Source organism: Mesocricetus auratus, unplaced genomic scaffold (genome assembly GCF_017639785.1).
Source record: "Mesocricetus auratus isolate SY011 unplaced genomic scaffold, BCM_Maur_2.0 Super-Scaffold_100019, whole genome shotgun sequence".
Classification (NCBI taxonomy): domain Eukaryota; kingdom Metazoa; phylum Chordata; class Mammalia; order Rodentia; family Cricetidae; genus Mesocricetus; species Mesocricetus auratus.
Window position 1 is genome coordinate 36,589,212 of NW_024429200.1, and position 22,797 is coordinate 36,612,008.

A 22,797-nucleotide genomic window follows, 5' to 3' on the forward strand; every position below is an offset into this window, starting at 1 on the left:
TTGTATTAGTTACAGTAGAGTCATATACCCCTAAAGTTTACAGACTAATAATTAACAGGGACACCAGGCCAGTAGTGGCACCGGCCTCCACCCTAATTCATTTAACTATTTTCACAGAAGAGTATGGAAGCAAATTACTTTATGAACTGAGACAAATGTAAGAGATCACAGTTTTATGTTTGATATGTACTTTTAATATATAAACTATGAGTTCTTCAAAAACAAGCATACTAGAACTTAAGCTCTGTGTAGTCAGTATGGATAGAGTGTCTTAAGGTGACCCACACTCCATCTATATTTAGAATTATTTTCTCTCTAACTTTCAGTTTGGAACTCACAAGTTAGGCCCTCTCAAGGCTTTGCTCCTCCTGGAAACCCTTCAGGACCCATTCAGTTTTGCCAACACTAGAGCACCACTCGTGATACAGAGGAAGCAAAACTAAGTGTGGTTTTGTCTGGTAACAGCAAAGGCTGCATAAGGAGGAGCCTGGCAGACACGAATCATACACTAGCATGCACTCAGGGCTTAAGAGAATTCAGGCAGTGCCGGAGGCAGGTCATGGATCTACTGTCCTCCTTCAGGGGCTTGCCCATCTACTACTACCACGGAATTGACTTAGCAAGCAAACACGCACGCACGCACACAAAATATACATGCACATGGCACTTACTTTCTTTGAGAGCTCTACTCAACTGTTCCATCTTTTCTTTGGCTGTTTTAAGAAGGCGTTGTTCTAACTAAAGGAACAGAAATAAATAATTTAAATAATCTTGTTTATTTGTTTGTCTGTATGGCGGGGTTTCACTGCGTAGCGCTGACTGTCCTGAAACTTGCTCTGCTCTGTAGACCAGGCTGGCCTTGCACTCACAGAGATCCATCTGCCTCTGCTTCCCAAGTGCTGGGATTAAAGGCGTGAGTGTTTTAGCTCATTTGTAATGATTTGGTACATACCTGGTAACTATGTTCATGGTTTTTGTATCTTGTGTAATAATGCATAAATCTGTCAAGTTCCTGAAACCGTTTATGTTTCTTCTCAGCCTAGGGAAAAAAAAGGACACAAATGACTTTTCTTAAAACCATTACTAAAATTTGTTTTAGAGGGATTAATGTCTTATTAGTAATGGGTAGTATGCATGCAGATGTGTTTACTATTTTGTTGCTAGAATATAAAGACTTATACATTTTAAAAGTGCCTGTTTGTATTCTCGGTGATAAAACAATGAGCGCCTAACTCCACATCTTCATTTGATTATATGGTTCACTGCTATACATACATTTGTTTCCCTTCAAAGTTCACATTGAAGCCCTAACTCAAAATGCACTTGTATGTGGAGACAGGACCTATGAAGAGGTGATGGACTAAGTGAGGCCATTATTATAGCTCTACCTTAATGCAAATGTTGCCTAGATAAGCTAAGGAAGGGACACAATAGATCTCTTGCTCTATTTCCCAGATCAGAAAGTGGGGGCCCATTGGCAGAACAGGGTGAGCATCCTCACCAAGAACCACTCAGGTGGGACTTTGTTCTCAGACTTCATAGTCACTACAATGGAGAAAGACAAGTTTCTGTTGTTTAAGCTGTCTACACTAGGAGGCTGGAGAGATGGCTCAGAAATTTAGAACACTGGCTACTCTTCCCAAGGACCCCGGTTCCTAGTACCCCGTGGTGGCTCACAAATATTTGTAGCTCCAGCTCCAGGGGATCCAATACCCTCACTGTAGACACAATGTATGTACATGGTGCATAGACATATATGCAGGCAAAATGCCCATGTACATAAAATGAACAATGGGGGGGGCCACGTAGGCTATAGAAGACAAGCATAATAAGGCAACTGTGGGGCCTGGAGAGATGGCTCAGTGGTTAAGAGTACTGCCTCCTTTTCCAGAGGATCCAGGTTCAATTTCCAGCACCCAAGTAGTAGTTTCCAACTGCCTTTACCTCTAGTCCTAGGTGATCTGAGCACCAGGCAGGCGAGCACATGTACAGACATATATCCAGGCAAAACACTCAGTCACATAAAACAAATTAATTTTAAAGAAACAGAACCAGCCCCTCTTTGGGCCTGACTGGAAAAAAGACAAAAAAGAAATGTTGCATTTCTTTCTGATATTATGTTAAAATTGATTTAAATCTTTAAAAAGGCAGTCTGGAATTGGATTTTTTTTAAATACCTTCATCAAAATCACAAAGGAAAAAAATTTAAAGGAAAAAGTTCCAAGTTGACAGCTTTTTTGTTCAAATGGGACTCTAAAGAGTATTCACTGGAATGTCTCACTCATCATGAGGAAGAAGGAAAAAAGACAAGCCAATCCCTCCAACAGTAGCTGAGACTGACAGGCCGTGCTCAGTGGGCATTACCTCCACAGTCATTTCCTTGGACTGCTCCTCTACATGCTGAATGACTTCATAGCGGGTACACCTGTAATAACCGCCAGTGGAAGAACTATGCTTCTTCCATTCTTCTAGGCAGATCCAGCAAAAGTCATACTTGCACTGTAAAAGAAAACATACATGCAGGTATCCCCATATATTAATTAAAAATTCACTCATCAAGTAGACCACAGTTAGGAGATAATGACAAAAGTATAATATGAAAATTCATCTTTATATACTTATTATGGGTTCTGTGTCAAAAAGATCTTCTGGTTCCAAGTCTAGAGTCTTCTGATACTTTTATCAGGGCTTCCAGCAGTGGCTCGCTTACTGTTTAAACATTTAAATCTTGGGTTATTTTCTCCAGTAAGAACTCAACTTTAGAGCTGTCCAGTTATCGCAGTACCATGTTCTAAATACTTCATGTTTTCCCACTGGTTATACATTGCCATTACCACACATTAAATTCCTATGTATGCATTTATTTCCTAGGCTTGCTTTCTATTCTGTCTCGTACCCTATGTGTTTACATGCCAGTACCATAGTGTTTCAACTGTTGAGGCTTCACCGCATATAATTTTACAAGGCTACTTCTTCACTACTGTTGTCTTTTAAAGTTTTCCCAATTAAGCGTGCTCAGATCTGCCATATGACTATCTGTGTTCCGTTTACACAGATGCAGAAAACAAGCTGCTGGCTTTTTACTTGCTGTTGGATTGGGGTGGGGGGGTGGAGATGGGGAGAGGAGGAATCAGGTGAGAGGGGAGGGATGGAGAGATGGATGGAGAGAGACTACAGGAACTGGGGCCGTTGGGGGGCAATATGGAAACCGACTGCAGTGGAAACTCCCTGGAGTCTACCATGGTGACGCTAGCAATGACTTCTAGTTACCAGCAAGGCTTCCAGTAGTGGGACTGGAACACCAACCCAGCCACAGTACCTTCAACCCACAATCTGTTCTGGGACAATGGTGGTGCAGAGCTTGTGGGAGTGAACCCATGCCTGACACTGTCTGAGTGGCCCAAGGTAGAATCAAATGGGACTGGCAAACTAAAAAACTTAAATGTTAGTTGGGGTCATCCTTGTAGCTCTCTGGAATTTTCCCTAGTGCCAGATTTCTCTTTAAACCTATAATTTACAGTATCTCGTATTTTAACTCGCCTCTATTCTTCCCCTGACTCAATCTTCCTGCTCCATCATGTCCTCTTCTCCCCTTCTCTTTCTCCTAGCTCCCTCTCCCCTTCCCCCACCCCTGCTCCCAATGTGCTCAGGAGATTTTGTCCCTTTCCCCTTCTCTGGAGGACCATATATATCTCTCTTAGGGTCCTCCTTGTTTCTTATTAACAATCTAAGCAATAGTAGAGAATCTACCTTAAATGCCCTTCCCGGATATGAGATTGATGGCTACCTAATATGCCACCCTAGAGCCTTCATCCAGTGGCTGAAGGAAGCAGAGGCAGACACCCACAGATAAACACTGAACTGAACTCCTGGAATCCAGTTGCAGAGAGGGAGGAGTGATGAGCAAAGGGGTCAAGACCATGCTAGAGAAACCCACAGAAACAGCTGACCTGAACAAGGGGGAGCTCATAGACCCCAGACTGATAGCTGGGAAACCTGCATAGGACTGATCCAGACCCCCTGAACATGGATGTCAGGGAGGAGGCCTCAGCATTTATGTAACCCTGGCATACGAATGGACTTTGGGAGCCCACTCCACATAGAGGGATACTCTCTCAGCCTAGGCCCTCCCCCAAATGATATGACAGACTTTGAAGATTCCCCATGGAAGGCCTCACCCTCCCTGGGGAGCAGAAAGGAGATGGGGTAGGGGGCTAAGTGGGGGGGTAAGGGAGGAGAGGAGGAAGAGGGAACTGGGACTGACATGTAAAACAAGCTTGTTTCTAATTTAAATAAAAATATATTTAAAAAATTAAGAATAAAATAAACGATTGCTATGCTCATAGACTGGTACCTAGTCCAATCATCATCAGAGAGGCTTCGTCAGGCAGCTGATGAGAGCAATGCATTGTCCCACAGCCAAACATTATTAGATGGAGAGAGAGCCCAAACTAGAGATCTTCATCGGGTCCCTCCCTCAGAGCTTGGGGAACCCTGCAGAAGAGTGGGAGGAAGGATTGTAGGAGCCAGAGGGATGAGGGATGCCATGAAAACATAGCCCACAGGATCAACTAAGCAGGGCTTGCACAGGATCACAGAGACTGAGGCAAAACTATGGAGCCTGCATGGGTCTGCACCAGACCCACTGCATACATGCTGTGGTTGTTTAGCTTGGGCTGTTTGTGGGACTCCTAACAGTGGGAGTGGGGGTGTCTATGACTCTTTTTCCTGCTATTGAGACCCTTTTCCTCCTAATGGGTTGTTTCGTCCAGCCTTGATATGAGGGTTTGTGCCTAGTCTTATTGCAGCTTGTTAGGCCATGTCTGGGAAGCCTGCTCTTTTCTAGCAAAGCAGTGGATCTGGGGGAGACGGGATGTGAGGGGCCTAGGAGGAGTGGAAGGAGGGCAGGGTGCACTTGGGATGTACTGTATGAGAGGAGAGTAAATTTTAAAAAATATTTCTTTTATTTATTTAAATGTCTGTATGCATCTGTGCTACTGTATGTACAAGTATGTGTGCTTGGGTGCACATGCCTGTACAGGTGCTATGTTCTGGGCAAGTGAAGAAGCAAGAAGATGTTGGATACCTTGGAGCTGGGGTTACAGGCATTTGCAGGATGCCTGGCTTGTTACATGGAGCTGGGATCTGAAGCCCAGTCCTCATTATTGCACAGCACTCTTAACTTCTGACCCGTCTTTCTATCTTCCTAATATTGAATCTTAGACATTGAATCTTGCGCTGGATAGCGGCAAGTGTCTAACAGCAGCTGGCTAGCAGGACCCCTCGGTCAGTAGACAGAGTCAGGGTGCTCCTGAAGGCTGAGGATGGAGAGCCAGTAATCCTCAGCTGAAAGCCTCTAGCTCTTTCCTCTTCCATCAGGGCCCAAAGGTCCCAGGCTTGTGGGGACACAGAAGTTCAAGTAGGGACAATGGGAGGAGCCTGGAGTCGAAGAAGGATGCTCAGAGGATCTAGAGAAGACCCCTCAGCTACCAGGGCCTCCTGAATTCCACTGCCAAATCACGGAGGAGCTAGAGGAGAAGAGGGATGGAGTGGCGTGGGTGAGGTTGTGATACAGTATTCTAACTAAAAATGCAAAAACAAATTAAATCTTCTATAGGGGAAATTAAAATAGTTTTTTAAAAAATAAATTAGTTTATTTTTAGATGAGTAAACATGCCATTTAAAAAAATGTTTAACACACTGGACTTCAGACAGAGCTAACTGTCTGGTAAATCATAATCCACCCTGAAGCATCAAAAACCTAATCAGAGGATGAAGTTGTTTGAGCTACAGCAAGGAGTCCACATTTCATGACACATTTTATCTGCATATTTGAAAAATACTCTAGGAGGATTCAATTGTGGGCACTGAGGTTATCATCTAGGTGAGGTTTTCAATGTCAAAATAAGAATAAACTTTTCAGCTTATTTCTTTCCTTTTGGAGACAAGGTCTCATTATGTAACTCTAAGTGGTCTAGGGCTTGCTGTGTGGACCAGGCTGGTCTCAAAGATCTGCCTGCCTTTGCCTACAGAGTGCTGGGGTTACAGCCATGTGCTACCACAGACAACGCACTTTATATTTTTACTTTGAACAATTCAAAAGTTATACTAAATAAGGTTCTTACATTTGTAGGTCTTGTAAATAAATGTTTTAAACCCTGGAGAATCTTAGCAACATCTGTTTATGTTAGCACCTTTGTATTCTCAGTCTGATTAGTTAATGAAAGTGTTCATTCAGCTATGCATATTGATTAACTGCTCACTGCTGTGCTATGAAGGACAGAAAGGTAATACTGGAGTCCACCCCAACAGCCAACTGCTGGCTTTTTGTGGTCAATATATACTTCTGTGCACATTTAGGAAGTCTGTATCTAAGAACAAAACCAAATATGGAGTTGGGGGTGAGACCGTAATTAGAGAAAATAATTTTGTCCAGTTCGTAGCTGAACTAGTAAGTACCTTTGAGTAATTGTTCAGAAAACAATAGTCCCCCTCCCACCTTCTGTCCCTTAGGGAATTAGTGCTGCCTCAAAAAGTACATTTCCTTACATTAATTTTACTGTCATGCAAATTTGTAAGATGATTTTGTAATTTCCATTTGTTTTTCAAGTTGTATACAATAATAATGGCTTTCGGGTAAAAAAAATCAAATAATTCTTAGAGCAATGTTAACATATTTTACTAGTCCTAACTTTTAATTTCGTTCACATTATAAATGAGAAAAAATTACATTGTCTTAATATCTTAAAATACCACTTAAAACATAGCTGGTCCTCCTAATAAAAGGAAAGAGAGCGTTATTACAAGTTTAAAACAAAACACTAAAACAGAGGGTTGAGTCAATAAAATATTAACCTAATTCCAAGATTGAGAAAACAAACACACGTAGGTAGCTTCTTTTTCCACAATGAAATCAGGAGAGCACAGACATCCTTTCAATCCCCTAAAGGTTTTGGCCAAGTGGACCTTTTTCAATGGAGTAACGAACTGAATTATTTATTTAGCAGAATACCATCTTGCTTTGTAGGACAAACTATAAGACTTTAACCACAAAGCATGGAAGCACACGTTAGCCTCTTACCTTGGCACACTGCATGTGATTGCAGCCTTCGTTCTTCTGTATTGGAGACTTACAGTTCGCACAAGGCTTGGAGTTAGTCAACAACCACAGACAATTGGCAGCATCCTCATAGGCTTCACTGACTCCAGCAACTTTGAGATATTGAGCACAAACATGGACCATGGTTAAGCACACGCCTCCAGGTAGCAGGGACCTGGGCTTTGCTTTGCAAGCTGCCATCCATTGCAGTCATGCATTTCTTTCTCCTACCAGTGTCTACAGAAAAGCTTTTAAAAACTGCTTCAGTTTCAATAGTGTCAGGACTCCTTTCCAAAATTCTTCTTAGAAATTCTACTTGATCGTCTACCCAGACATTCCATGCCTGGAGCATGAACTGGCCTTTTGGAGTCCATTCTCTGTTGTGGGACACCTTGCTCAGCCTTGATACCGGGGAAGGGCTTGGTCCTGCCTCAACTTGGTGTGCCACTTTGCTGACTCCCCAAGGAAGGTCTTACCCCTCTGAGGGGTGGGTGGGGGTGGAAGCAGGGAAGGTGTGGGCGGGGTGGGAGAAGGGGAGGGATGGGGAACTGGGCTTGGTAGGTACAATGAAAAATGTTTTTAGGGAACCTGCATAAGACTTGCATAGACTCCCTTAACACAGGTGACAATGGTGTGGCTGGGACGATCTATGAGGCCAGTGGGTCTAAGATCTAACTTTAATGCACAAACTGACTTATGGAGCCCATTCTATATGGAGAGATACCTTGCCCAGCCTAGACACAGAGGCATGTGGGGTGGAGAGGTACCTTGGTCCTGCCTCAATGAGATGATGGGACACTTAGTAGACTTCCTAAGGGGGGGGGGTCTTACCCTCTCTGAGGAGCAGATGGGAGATGGGGTGGGAAGGAGGGGGAGTTGGAAATGGGGGGGGAGCGAGAGGAGAGGAGGGAGAGGGATCTGGGATTGGAACATAAAAAAATTAATAAAATAGGCAAAAAGTGTTTTTTAAATAAAAAAGAAAAAAATCTACTTGAAAGGAGATTTCTCTGTAAATCTATACAAATAAAAGGGAGAAGAACCAAAGTTAAAAAAAAGGAGTATGTGCTTTGTTTATATTAACTATTACATTCAAGAAAATTATAGAAACAGTAATCATGTTAGATCAAAGGTTTTCAACCTGGTTGAGGGTCGGAGGACCCTGTGAAAACACTAAGCCTCTGCTCCTCTGTCTGTCTCCAGGTGGGTCTACCCACACACAGGTACCTACAACTGTATTAAAGGGTCACAGAATTCCAAAGGTTGAGAACCACTGTGTTAAACTATAATTTATTTAGACTTTAATTCTTTTAGACTTTTCTTCTACACGTATGACTTTTTTCTGCATAGTTGGTGCCTGCAGATGTCAGAAGAGAGTGTTGGGTCCTTTGGAACTGGAATTGTAGATGGTTGTGAGCTATCTTGTGGGTTTGGGAACCAAATCCAGATCCTTTGCAAGAGCAACAAGTGTCCTAACCACCGAGCAATCTTTCCAGCTCCTGCTAGTCGCAAACAAACGTTTCACAGTGGAAAGCATTAAACACTAACATCTGCTTTGTGAGACAGAGCTTGCGATGCATAGTCCAAACCCAGAATCTGGCCCTTGGCCTCCAGAGTGCTGCAATTACACAAGAACACCATTTTTCTTTTCTTTTTTTCTTCCTTCCTTTTTTAAAAAAGCCTTTTTGATTACTTCAGATAAACAGATCTAATGGGATATGCCTAAAACTAAACACCGACTCTCCAGACTGGCTTCTTATTTACCCATGCTCGTAAGTCATGAGAGAGCTTGGACTCAGTCTGCTAGGTGGACGTCTTGGGCGCCCTCTGGCGAGCTCCCTGGCAGCCAGCGCATCCCTGACTCCTCTCCTTACTCTTCCATTTCCCCTCCATCCCCACTTTCTGTTGTGTTAGCCAGGGTCCTCTGCATCTCTTGCCTGGACAACAGAAACACCGGAAACCAGCCCTTCTTTCCAGTTTCTTCTCCCTCCCACTTGCAACAATACTGCCTACACAGTCATCTTTTAAAAATAAAATTCTGCTTAAAATCTTTCATTTGCTTCCCCCTTGGCAAAGGCGACAAGATAAAAATCAAGTCACTTTGGTAAGCAGTGTGAAGTCCTTCCTGAGCTGACCTACTCACTGGGCAAGCTTCTCCCAGTGCCTCGGGATGTGTGGGCCAGTGGGGAAGTGCTTGCCCCATCCCAACTTCACTGTCTTCTTAAATTTAATTCACCCAGGTATCATTTGAAATCCGTAATATTAAGGAACACCACAGTTTTAAAGATTCTAAACATTTCATCTTAACTGGCCCCTGGCAATTTAAAAAGTAAAACTGAAATTTTGTTTTTCCTGTAAGAATGACAGGGATCTCTGCAGGTTTCTTTCCCTTTCTACCTCTAAGTGCACTGGGAAGCCTTATTTTTTCTGTAGTAAAAATGATGTCAGGAAAGTCACATACAAATTACTGTAAGTGGCCATTCAAGTCAAGGCTTTGCTTCCATGTACTCTCTGAGGTATAGTAAGGTTTTAGCTGTACTGTCCAAAGCAGGGGAGAAACCAGACTGTGTTTTAAAAGCAACACTTCCCCAATCCTCACGTACAAAGGAAGGGGACAGAGACTGGGGCTGACTAACTCTGTATGTGGACCAGGGCTGGGTATGTGGACCAGGCTGGGTATGCGGACCAGGGCTGGGTGTGTGGACCAGGGCTGGGTACTAGGCGTAGCCCTGCATGGAACCAGGCAGCAGAGAAGGGTAGTGTTGCTGCACTGCTCCCGCACGCTACCTATATACGTTTGTATCTACACCACCACACACTTGCTAGTAGTTCCACACAGTAAGGAGAAGCAGCAGCAGCAGGGAGTGACTGGGCCATATCAGTTTTTACTTGAGAGAATGGTTGGTGGGGAGAACTCACACTGTTTAGCAAGGACAGGAACCTGAGAAGGACTCAGTATGGCTACTGTGGTCAAGCTGTGGAGGCAAAGCTGTAAAATCTAAACATATCTCAAACTGCTAGTTCTTGTTCAAAGAAGGGGCCTTTCTTCTCTTTTCAACATCAACATTATTTTTTGTTTAGAGGCTCTAGCATATTCTTATGGTCTGTATTGTTCATTGTTGTGATAAAGAAAGCACAAAGCTGCTGTGTGATGCACATACAACACAACACTTTTCTTCCGATCCTGGAGAGAGGGCTCCTCCTAACTGCATTCTAGGGGTTATCTGATGGCAATTAGGAACTGAGCCACTACTTTTATACTAACACGTCTGGGGAAATGCCTTCTCTCAGCTCTGAGTCTGCTCTCTGCACATCCACGTCTTTGAACCCACCCTTCTGAGCTCTTGTTTTCTTAATCATTTGATGTGCTAGGGTTTCAGGGTAAGAAATATTAGCTTCATTTAATAGTGTCTAGAGTATAAGAGACTCTAAGCCTGTTTAGTAGGACCAAAATATATATAGCTGGTGCACCCATGCATGTACATGTACATGTACACACACACACACATACACACACACGAAAGCTGCTTTTAAAGATTTGAAAGATTTGAGAAGAGCCGCCCACACAGGAAAGAGATCAGCTCCTCCAAGACCCCAACCCAGCGAGCCCAGCTTCAGGTGAGATTGGGTCCCCGGCTGGGACCACCCGCCCATCACCCATCCCCCTCCATCTTCGGGGCCGCTCCCGGCTTCCAGAAGAGCCGCCCACACAGGAAAGAGATCAGCTCCTCCAAGACCCCAACCCAGCAAGCCCAGCTTCAGGTGAGATTGGGTCCCCGGCTGGGACCACCCGCCCATCACCCATCCCCCTCCATCTTCGGGGCCGCTCCCGGCTTCCAGAAGAGCCGCCCACACAGGAAAGAGATCAGCTCCCCAAGACCCCAACCCAGCGAGTCCAGCTTCAGGTGAGATTGGGTCTCTGGCTGGGACCACCCGCCCATCACCCATCCCCCTCCATCTTCGGGGCCGCTCCTGGCTTCCAGAAGAGCCGCCCACACAGGAAATAGATCAGCTCCTCCAAGACCCCAACCCAGCGAGCCCAGCTTCAGGTGAGATTGGGTCCCCGGCTGGGACCACCCGCCCATCACCCATCCCCCTCCATCTTTGGGGCCGCTCCCGGCTTCCAGAAGAGCCGCCCACACAGGAAAGAGATCAGCTCCCCAAGACCCCAACCCAGCGAGTCCAGCTTCAGGTGAGATTGGGTCTCTGGCTGGGACCACCCGCCCATCACCCATCCCCCTCCATCTTCGGGGCCGCTCCCGGCTTCCAGAAGAGCCGCCCACACAGGAAAGAGATCAGCTCCTCCAAGACCCCAACCCAGCGAGCCCAGCTTCAGGTGAGATTGGGTCTCTGGCTGGGACCACCCGCCCATCACCCATCCCCTCCATCTTCGGGGCCGCTCCCGGCTTCCAGAAGAGCCGCCCACACAGGAAAGAGATCAGCTCCTCCAAGACCCCAACCCAGCGAGCCCAGCTTCAGAAGAGCCACCCACACAGGAAAGAGATCAGCCCCTCCAAGACCCCAACCCCAGCGAGGCCAGCTTCAGCTTCAGCTGCAGTAAAGAAGGAGACCAGTGGAGACAGAAAGCCCCCACCAGCACCCACTGGAAGAAGAGATGGGAAGAAGACAGAATAAGAGATCACTCAGCAATAGAAACACCAACACGACCCCACCAGAATCCAGGGATCCAACACCAGCAAGACCTGAAAAGCACTACATAGATGAAGAAGAGGAGACAGACCTTAAAAATTATTTCATGAAGATGATGGAGAGCCTCAAGGAAGAAACGAGGAAATCCCTTAAAGAAATAGAAGAAAAAACAAACAAAAAAATCCATGAAATGGGGGAAAAATTCAAGAAATAAACAAATCTCTCAAAGAATCTAAAGAGCACCAAGAAAAAACAACCAAGAAAATTAAGGAAACAGCTCAAACAGTTGAAGGATTGAAAGCTGAAATAGAAACGATAAAGAAAACACAGAATGAAGGGATGCTGGAAATAGAAAAGCTCGGTAAACGGTCTGGAATCACAGATGCAAGCATCACCAATAGAATACAAGAGATAGAAGAGAGAATCTCAGGTGTTGAAGACTCATTAGAGGACATAGCATCGTCAACCAAAGAAAATCTCAAAACCAACAAATCCTTAACACAAAATATCCAGGAAATATGGGACACCGTGAAGAAGCCAAACCTGAGAATAATAGGTATAGAAGAAGGTGAAGAACTTCAACTTAAAGGTACAGAAAACATATTCAACAAAATCATAGAAGAAAACTTCCCTAACCTAAAGAAAGATATGCCTATGAAAGTACAAGAATCTTACAGAACACCAAATAGGCTTGACCAGAAGAAGAAGTCACCTCGCCATATAATAATCAAAACATCAAACCTACAGAGCAAAGAGAAAATATTAAGAGCAGCTAAAGAAAAAGGCCAAGTAACATACAAAGGCAGACCTATCCGAATTACACCTGACTTCTCAATGGAAACGATGAAAGCCAGAAGATCCTGGTCAGATGTCCTACAAACGCTAAGGGAACAAGGATGCCAGCCCAGACTACTATATCCAGCAAAGCTCTCAATTACCATAGATGGAGAAAACAAAATATTCCATGACAAAGCCAGATTTAAACAATACGTATCCATGAATCCAGCTCTACAGAAAATGCTAGAAGGAAAACCTAGAGCCAAGGAAGATAACTACATTCACAAAGACACAGGCAATATAGAATCATACTTTACAAAACACTAAAAGAAAAAGGGAGGAGAAACTACACAAAATAACTTCACTAACAATAAATCAAGCGCAAACAAGGATCACCAATCAATGGTCATTAATATCCCTCAATGTCAATGGCCTCAACTTACCTATAAAAAGACACAGACTAGCAGAATGGATACGAAGACAGAACCCTTCCTTCTGCTGCATACAAGAAACACATCTCAACACCAAAGACAGACGTTATCTCAGAGTAAAGGGCTGGGAAAAGATCTTCCAATCAAACGGCCCCAAGAAACAAGCGGGCGTAGCAATCCTAATATCTAACAAATTAGACTTCAAATTAAAATCAATCAAAAGAGATGAAGAAGGGCACTTCATATTCATCAAAGGAAAAATACATCAAGACAAAGTCTCGATTTTAAATATCTACGCCCCAAATACAAAGGCACCTACATTCGTGAAAGAAACATTACTAAAGCTCAAAATGCACATAAAATCTCACACACTAATAGTAGGAGACTTCAACACTCCGCTCTCACCGCTAGATAGGACCTCCAGACAGAAACTTAACAAAGAAACAAAAGAATTAATAGAAGTTATGACCCAACTGGGTTTAACAGACATCTATAGAACATTCCACCCAAATACAAAGGGATATACCTTCTTCTCGGCACCACATGGAACCTTCTCTAAAATTGACCACATAATAGGAAACATAGCAAATCTCCACAGATACAAAAAAATTGGAATAACCCCCTGCATCTTATCAGACCACCATGCATTAACATTAGAATTCAACAATAACACAAATCGCAGAAACCCTACAAACTCATGGAGATTGAACAATGCACAATTGCACCATCCCTGGGTAAAGGAACAAATAAAAAAAGAAATTAAAGACTTCCTCGATTTCAATGAGAATGAAGACACAACATACACAAACTTATGGGACACTTTGAAAGCAGTGCTGAGAGGAAAGTTTATAGCACTAAGTGCCCACATGAAAAAACTGGAGAACAGTCATACTAGAGAATTAATAGCACAGCTGAATGTTCTAGAACAAAAAGAAGCAAACTCCCCCAGGAGGAGCAGACGCCAGGAAATAATCAAATTGAGGGCTGAAATCAATCAAGTAGAAACCAGGAAAACATTGAGAAGAATCAATGAAACAAAGAGTTGGTTCTTTGAGAAAATCAACAAAATAGACAAACCTCTGTCCAAACTAACCAAAAGACAGAGAGAGAACATGCTAATTAACAAAATCAGGGATGAGAAAGGGGACATAACAACGGACTCTGAGGAAATCAAGAGAATCATCAGGGCATACTTTGAAAATCTGTACTCCACAAAATTTGAAAATTTAAAGGAAATGGACAATTTCCTGGATAGATATCACTTGCCAAAACTAAATCAAGAACAGATAAATAATCTAAACAGACCTATAACCCCTAATGAAATAGAAGCAGTCATCAAAAGTCTCCCAAACAAAAAAAGCCCAGGCCCAGATGGCTTCAGTGCAGAATTCTACCAGAAATTCAAAGAAGAGCTCATTCCAATACTCGTCAAAGTATTCCACACTATAGAAGCAGGAGGCTCACTGCCAAACTCTTTCTACGAGGCTACAATTACCTTGATACCCAAGCCACACAAAGACACAACTAAGAAAGAGAACTATAGACCAATTTCCCTCATGAACATTGATGCAAAAATACTCAATAAAATACTTGCAAACCGGATTCAAGAACACATCAGAAAAATCATCCACCATGATCAAGTAGGCTTCATTCCAGGAATGCAGGGATGGTTCAACATTAGAAAATCTATCAATGTAATCCACCATATTAACAATCTGCGAAAGAAAAACCACATGATTATCTCACTAGATGCTGAAAAAGCCTTTGACAAAATCCAGCACCCCTTCATGATAAAGGTCCTAGAGAGATCAGGGATAACAGGAACGTACCTGAACATAATAAAAGCAATATACAGTAAACCAACAGCTAACATCAAACTAAATGGAGAGAAACTCAAAGCAATTCCTCTAAAATCAGGAACAAGACAAGGCTGTCCACTCTCTCCATATCTCTTCAATATTGTACTTGAAGTTCTAGCTACAGCAATAAGACAACAAAAGGAGATAAAGGGGATACAAATAGGAAAAGAAGAAGTCAAGCTTTCATTATTTGCAGATGATATGATAGTTTACATATGTGACCCAAAAAACTCCGCAAGGTTACTCCTAGAGCTGATAAACAGCTTCAGCAAAGTGGCAGGATACAAGGTAAACTCAAAAAAATCAGTGGCCCTATTATATACAGATGATGAAGTGACTGAGAAAGAAATCAGAGAAACATCACCTTTTACAATAGCCAAAAACAGCATCAAATATCTGGGGATAATGTTAACCAAGGAAGTGAAAGACCTGTATATCAAAAACTTTGTGTCTTTGAAGAAAGAAATCAAAGAAGATACCAGAAAATGGAAAGATCTCCCATGCTCTTGGATTGGTAGGATCAACATAATAAAAATGGCAATCTTGCCAAAAGCAGTCTATAGATTCAATGCAATCCCTATCAAAATTCCATCACAATTCTTCAAGGACCTGGAAAGATCATTAATCAACTTTATATGGAAAAACAAAAGGCCCAGGATAGCCAAAACATCCCTATACAATAAAGGAACTTCAGGAGGCATCACCATACCTGATTTCAAGCTCTATTATAGAGCTATAGTCCTGAAAACAGCTTGGTATTGGCACAAAAATAGGCAGGTAGACCAATGGAACCGAATCGAAAGCCCTAATTTTAACCCACACACCTATGAACACCTGATTTTTGACAAAGAAGCTAAAACTGTACAGTGGAAAAAAGAAAGCATCTTCAACAAATGGTGCTGGCATAACTGGGTAATGGTATGCAGAAGACTGCAGATAGATCCATGTTTATCGCCTTGTACAAAACTTAAGTCCAAATGGATCAAAGATCTCAACATACATCCAGCCACACTGAAACTTTTAGAAGAGAAAGTGGGAGATACTCTTCAACGAGTTGGTACAGGAGACCACTTCCTAAACATAACACCAGTGGCACAGGCACTGAGATCAACAATTAACAAATGGGACCTTCTGAAACTAAAAAGCTTTTGTAAGGCAAAGGACACAATCAAAAAGACAAAAAGGCAGGCCACAGAATGGGAAAAGATATTCACTAACCCTACATCTGACAGAGGGCTAATCTCCAAAATTTACAAAGAACTCAAGAAACAAGTCTCCAAAACACCAAAGGATCCACTTGAAAGGTGGGGCACAGAGCTAAATAGAGAATTCTCAGTAGAGGAGGCTAAAATGGCCAAGAGACACTTAAGAAAGTGCTCAACATCCTTAGCCATCAGGGAAATGCAAATCAAAACAACTCTGAGATACCATCTTACTCCTGTCAGAATGGCTAGAATCAAAAACACCGAAGACAATTTATGCTGGAGAGGATGTGGAGAGAGAGGATCACTCCTCCATTGCTGGTGGGAATGCCGACTCATACAGCCTCTTTGGAAATCAGTATGGAGATTCCTCAGGAAAATGGGAATTAATCTACCACTAGACCCAGCAATTCCACTCTTAGGCATTTATCCAAATGAGGCAGGTTCATACAACAAGGGCATCTGCTCCACTATGTTCATAGCAGCATTGTTTGTAATAGCCAGAACCTGGAAGCAACCTAGATGCCCCTCAACTGAAGAGTGGATAGAGAAAATGTGGTACATTTACACAATGGAGTATTACTCAGCAGAAAAAAACAATGGAATCTTGAAATTCGCAGGGAAATGGATAGCACTGGAAGAAACCATCCTGAGTGAGGTAACCCAGTCGCAAAAAGACAAACATGGTATGTACTCACTCATATATGGATTTTAAATATGGATCAGGATAGTGCCAGTCTGCACTTCCACAGATAGAGAGTCTGGGAAACAGGAAAGAACCTAAAAGATATGCATATATGCATAGTACCCAAGAGAAGAGGATGGAGACAAGATCCTCTGAATGGATGGGGAACAGGGCGAGGGGGGTAGTGGGACCTGGGAAGAGTAGAGGGGGTAAAGAGGAAGGGAGTTGGTCATGGGGGAACAGGAAGTTGAGGGGGTGGGGGTAAAATAGGGGGAAGAGGGAATCATAGGATCGAAGACAGATCAGGCACCAGAGTGACCTCGAGTGATCTAAAGGTATAACATCAATTGGCAAGCTAAGCAATAGTGGAAGGACCACCTCGAATGCCCATTCCTGATAATGAACTTGATGTCTATAACTATCCGGGAGCCTTCATCCTGGGACTGATGGAAGCAGAGGCAAACACACAACTAAGCACTGAACTGAACCCAAGGAACCCAGTGACAGAGAGAGAGGAGTGATGAGCAAATTGGCAAGGAATGGGCTGGCAAAACCAGCAGAGACGGCTGATCTGAACAGGGGAGTGCTCTTGGACCCCAGACCGACAGTGGGGAGGCCAGAATGGGACTGATCTGGACCCCCCAAATGTGAGTGTCAGTGAGAAGGCCTGGGCAACCTATGGGGCTCTGAGCTGTGGATCAGTGTCTATCCCTGGTATACAATCTGTCTTCATGTGCCTATGGCACAAAGAGAGATGCTCTCTCAGCCTGGACTCTTAGGGGAGTGCCTTGACCCTACCAAGAGTGAAATGATAGACTCTAGACATCCCCTATGTGGAGGGATTTGGCAATAGGGTGGGAGGGAGGGTGGAAGGGGAGTGCGGGAGGAGGGGAGGGAGAGGGAACTGGGATTGACATGTGAAACAAGCTATTTAAAATTAAAATAAAAAATGATTAAAAAAAAAAGATTTGAAAGATTTGTTTCATTTAATGAATATATAAATGATCTGCGAATTGTATAAATTTACCATTTTATCACAGACAATATAATTATACCTACCTCTTGCTCTGATTAAACACAACAGAATCAATTTAGTGCTTTAAAAGGCTAGTCAATTGTTTATGAAATCCTCTGAACTGATTTTTAGTATATCTCTGGTACTTTTTCTCATTAACTTGTGTTACTTCTTTTGAATTTCACCACTCAAGGAATAGAAAACTGGGCTTAAGGGAAACAACATTCATGAGCTTATAAATTTGGTAAAAAAAAAAAAAACTTTTGAGAGCGGAGTGGGGGCGGCATATACCATATACCTGCACCTGAGCTACTCATGAGGCAAAGGCAAGAGGAGCACCAGTGTCAAGTCAGCCTGCATGAGTTAGTGCGACACTGTCGTAAAAATGGTTGTGATTATTATTATATTTTTTGATGTTAAGATGCAAAGAAAAGTACTTCCAACACAAAGGAATATTTAAACTTATAATAACATTTACTCATACTTTACTTCTTCATTTTTACAAATTTAAAGATCGGAGCTCTACTTTAGTATTAGAGTTGTCTCTAATACTATCGTCCACTTTAAGCCTCAACTCCATAGACTTACACAGTGGCCTGTATAGTAACCCTTAAGTGGGACACAAGTATAATGAGCAAACTCCTAGGTTTCTCTTGGCACTGGGATTTCAGTGCAATTTTGGCTAGCTTTGGTTATTCTCTGGTAGGTACTTCCTAAGTGGACATTTTTTCTTCTATCCTGTATTGGGAGATGCCATTCTGTAAATATGTGTCTAATTGGTTTGAATAAAGCACTGTTGGCCAATATGGAAGTAAGATAGGTGGGACTAGGAGTCAAGGAATATTCTGGGAAAGAGAGACACAGGCAGACACGATGTAGCTGCCAGAGGAGTAAGAGGTCTGGACCCCTTTCTCCTGTAAGAGAAATACTTACATTAACAATTATGGGTTAAATACTTAAGTCAGAGCTAGCCAGTAAGAAACCAAACAAATGGCCAACAGCTTCATAATTATTATAGCACTCTGTGTGTTATTTGGGGACTGCAACTGTGGCAGGGCCCAGGCGCCTGGCAGGGAAGACTACACGTTACAATCCTGTCTTCTAGCATTCTTCAGAGCTCACATATTCTCTTACAATATCTTGACACTTATATTATTTAAAACACAAGTGTTAAGAACATGGATGGTATCTATAGTTTATATTCTAACATAAACAGTACTTAAATAAGATATCATTTACTAACTTTTCTTAGTATTTCTACTGAGCTTGAGGCAAGTACTTCTAGAATCCCACCAGACATTTCCAGCCATTTACTCTTCAAGTAGCACACATTCAAAATGTCTACATCAAGGGACATTCTCTTTCCTAGGAAGTAACTTCTTTATCTGCATTTGCTAATTCTGACTAATGGTTTAATGGTATATCTTATGACACAAATTAAACACCCCAACTTCTCAACCATTGGTCTATCCATCCTTCAAGCTACCCTTCTATGGTTACCAGCTATTCTGATAAAAATGGGTTTGATAAATGCCGTGTCCCTGTGTAAATAATGTACTCCATGGTTCATTCTATTAAGAATAAGTGACATTCCAATGCAACAGACAACATGAACTTCAGGGATCTACAATACTGAGGACTAGCCCTTGGGCCATGGGAAGTTCCCTTCCATAATACAAGGCCAAAGATCCCATGGCTCCAGTCTCTTTCCAATTGACACTTCTGACACAAGCACAAATGCCTATTCCACACCTTTGCCTCTGCAGAGAAGCTCAAAATTAATCCACAGTCCAGGAGAGCCTGCGGTATTCTCTCTGCCTTCAATCCCAGGAAGCTGCTCTCACGTTTATTTAACTATATGCTACCATATACTATATAGTAATCTGACAGCTTCTCCTAGTCTCTGCCGTTGCTAACGGTTGATGTCATTTTTATTATGTTCTTTGCTCTGAAGAATAAACTCACCAAGTGAATTCTTTCTTTTGTTTTTGGTTTTTCGAGACATGGTTTCTCTGTGTAGCTTTGTAAATCAGGCTGGCCTCAAACTCACAGAGTTCCTCCTGCCTCTGCCTCCAGAGTGCTGGGATAAAGGCGTGTACCACCATTGCCCGGCTCCAAGTGAATTCGTGATCCTGATTTGCAACACTTCAAACTAACTCCATTATCTAAAACATATAAGAAGACCCTCACGAAATCTTCACTTATATTACTTTAGATAATGGAAATTATTACAAAGAAAACATATTTCTTTGTTAAATATGGGAATTGCTATTGGGAAGAATGTAAAAAGGAATCCTTTAGAAATTCAAATCTATTCTGTCACTCAATATATGCCTTAAGTCACTCAACCCAAGTGTCAATCATCTGTAAAATGGCATTACTAACATCACTTCATATCCTTCCCATGATGGAGCAGAGATAATGTATTTATATAAGTTTTAGTATCCGAATCAAAGCAGGTATACTGTCTGGTTTTATGTTATCAACTTGATACCAGCCAGAGTCATCATAGAGGAAGGAACCTCAGTTGAGGAAATGCCTTCATGAAATCCAGCTGTAAGGCATTTTCTCGATTAGTGAGGGGGGTTGGGGGTGGGGATGGGGATGGGGAGAGGCCCAAGGTGGGTGGTGCCATCCTTGGGCTGGTTATCCTGGGTTCTATAAGAAAGCAGACTCAGCAAGTCATGGAAAGCAAGCCAGTAAGCAGCCCTCTTCCATGCCTCTCTATCAGCTCTGCCTCTAGGATCCAGCCTTGTTTGAGTTCCTTTAATGATGAACAGCAATGCCAAAATGTAAGCCTAGTAAATGCTTTCCTTCCCAACTTTCTGTTTGGTCATGGTGTTTTGTCACAGCAAGAGAAACACTAAGACAGAGTGGCTCACATGGGCTTGCAGAGACTGAAGGAGCAAACATGGAGTCTGCACCAGGTCCTCTGCATATATGTTATGGCTGCTAGCTTGGCATTTTTTGTGAAACTCCTAACAGTGGGAGCAGATGTATCTCTGAATCTTCTGCCTGCTCTTGAGACCTTTTTCTACCTATTGGGGTGTCTTGTCCAGACTTGATATTAGGGCTTTTGCTTTGATTTATTGTATCTTGTTTTGTTGTGTTTAGTTGTCTCTTGGAAGCCTGATCCTTTCTGAAGGGAAATGGAGGGGGAGTGGATCTGGGGGAGAGGTGAGGTATGGGAAGCGGGGAGGGAGGGAAACTGTGGTCAGGATGTATTATATAAGGGAAGAATCTATTTTCAAGAATGAAAAAAAAGAAGTCCCAGTTTTAAGTAAATATACAGAACTGCATAGTAGCAAGAAATTAATTTTTCACTGGAAGTTTCAGGGAAGTATGTTTCTTTCTTACTACAGACCATAAATTTCATACTGTAAAGTATAGAAAAACAAGGTAGCCCACTGAAGGATGAGAAAGGCTTCCTAAGAAGGTTAAATGTGACCCTCACTTGCATCTTAGGTTAAAATATCTTGTTACAAGCAAAGATCTGCCTATGATTCTGCCCTGTATAAACCCATCTCCAAAGAGATTTAAGCCATACTGAACATGGGGCCTCAGGTTAGCAAATTTGAAAAATTATCTTATGAGAAATATGGTATCATCCTTTGAATGACTGTAGGAAATATGTAGCACAGCTATGTAAAATTCCACTTACGTTCCTCTGGCTTCATTTCAGTTATTTTTTGTAGCCAATTTTTCCATGTTTGGCAGTCACAAGGCTCATGTGCTTCACCAAGGCACTCCCTAAAAAACAAAACAGAAAAGCCTTTGAAAAACAGTCCTCATCACTATCTGGATAAAAACACATGGATGGCAAATATTAATCCAACTTTAAAACTGAAAAAATTAGATGAGATGTGAAGCATTTTAAAAGAGGATTTGGAAATGAGATCTCAAAGCTAGACAGCCCTGGCCCAATTTTTAAAAAGTCAGTATGGTTACTTATTTTAAAAATCCACATGGATTATCTACTGCATCTTGGTTTTGCAGTTTCAGGAGCTATAGGACAACTTCATTAACTGTTTTAACTCTTGCTACTCAGGTGTGTCTGTCCTCTGTTAACAGCACCACTGTTGTCTTAAAATTAGCCCACAGATGTGCGCGCTGACCACTGGGTGACCCTTCATCTCCGAGTCTGAGAAGCAGTGTTGAAGTAACTCTTGTAGACTGATCTATGTGTGTCCACTCACCGCAGCCCCAGGGTGGGGTCACAGACACCTGCCACCAGCCACCAGGTCTGGCTTTTATGTGGTGCCATGCTTGCTCAGAAGCACGGAATCCACACAACTGTTTCCCTAGCACTGCACGTCATATGTGTACAGTTACATTTACCTCCAAAACCTCGTAACTGCCAGTGCAAGGAACCAAGTCACTTTTACAGGCATCTTGGAAATAAGACATAAATAACTGAAAATATCAATTCATCATTTGGAACTCAATTACACATTCTTCCTATGCATACCTTAGAGGTCAAATATTAGGAGTTTAAACTCTTTATAAAATCACTCATTTTGACTCACATGGCACAACATTGTGTACTAGAAAGTGTCATTAGGGAGAGAGGTGCTTTTCAAAAGCTGGGCATATTATCACCACCTCTACCACCTTCTTTATAAAGATCTCATTTGTAAGGGTTAAGTTTGTGAAGACATACCAACTGGCTTAGAAAAAGTCTTACAAACTAAGAGGTAATAATGTAATGGTAAAGCGTTTCCTTCATACTCATTAGCATAATTATTACTGGAAATCATAAAGAGCAAGTTTTGGTGAGAACTTCAAACCTGGACCCTTGGGCCCTGCTGACAGAAATGCTAACGTTCATATAGCTGTCTGGAGAACAGTTTGGTGGCTTTCTACAAAGTGAAACAGAACTACTATTTAACTCAGCAATTTCACGCTCAGGTATTATATTATTACTTGTTTCCTCACAGTGACAAAGTAGCGCCATGACAGAAGCAACTTAGGGAGAGGAAGGTTGGCTTCAGCCCAAGGTTTAGGCAGGGACTTCATCATCGTGGTGGGGAGGGCACCGGCTGCGGACCCACCTCCTCAGGCTACGCCCCACCACGTCCCCAA

At 42.5% G+C, this 22,797-nt stretch overlaps 1 protein-coding gene across 6 annotated transcripts in view; it reads right to left on the reverse strand.

Annotated features, from left to right (window-relative positions):
- Ankib1 (ankyrin repeat and IBR domain containing 1) overlaps positions 1 to 22,797 on the reverse strand; it is a 108,545-nt gene that overhangs the window by 11,367 nt on the left and 74,381 nt on the right. For all 6 annotated transcript variants that reach the window (XM_040728713.1, XM_040728712.1, XM_040728711.1 and 3 more), the window contains exons 10-14: positions 21,377 to 21,465; positions 7,082 to 7,212; positions 2,365 to 2,499; positions 953 to 1,039; positions 672 to 738 (exon numbers count right to left, since the gene is read on the reverse strand). In XM_040728713.1, the coding sequence (XP_040584647.1) occupies positions 672 to 738; positions 953 to 1,039; positions 2,365 to 2,499; positions 7,082 to 7,212; positions 21,377 to 21,465 (509 nt within the window). The remainder of the gene's footprint in view (positions 1 to 671; positions 739 to 952; positions 1,040 to 2,364; positions 2,500 to 7,081; positions 7,213 to 21,376; positions 21,466 to 22,797) is intronic.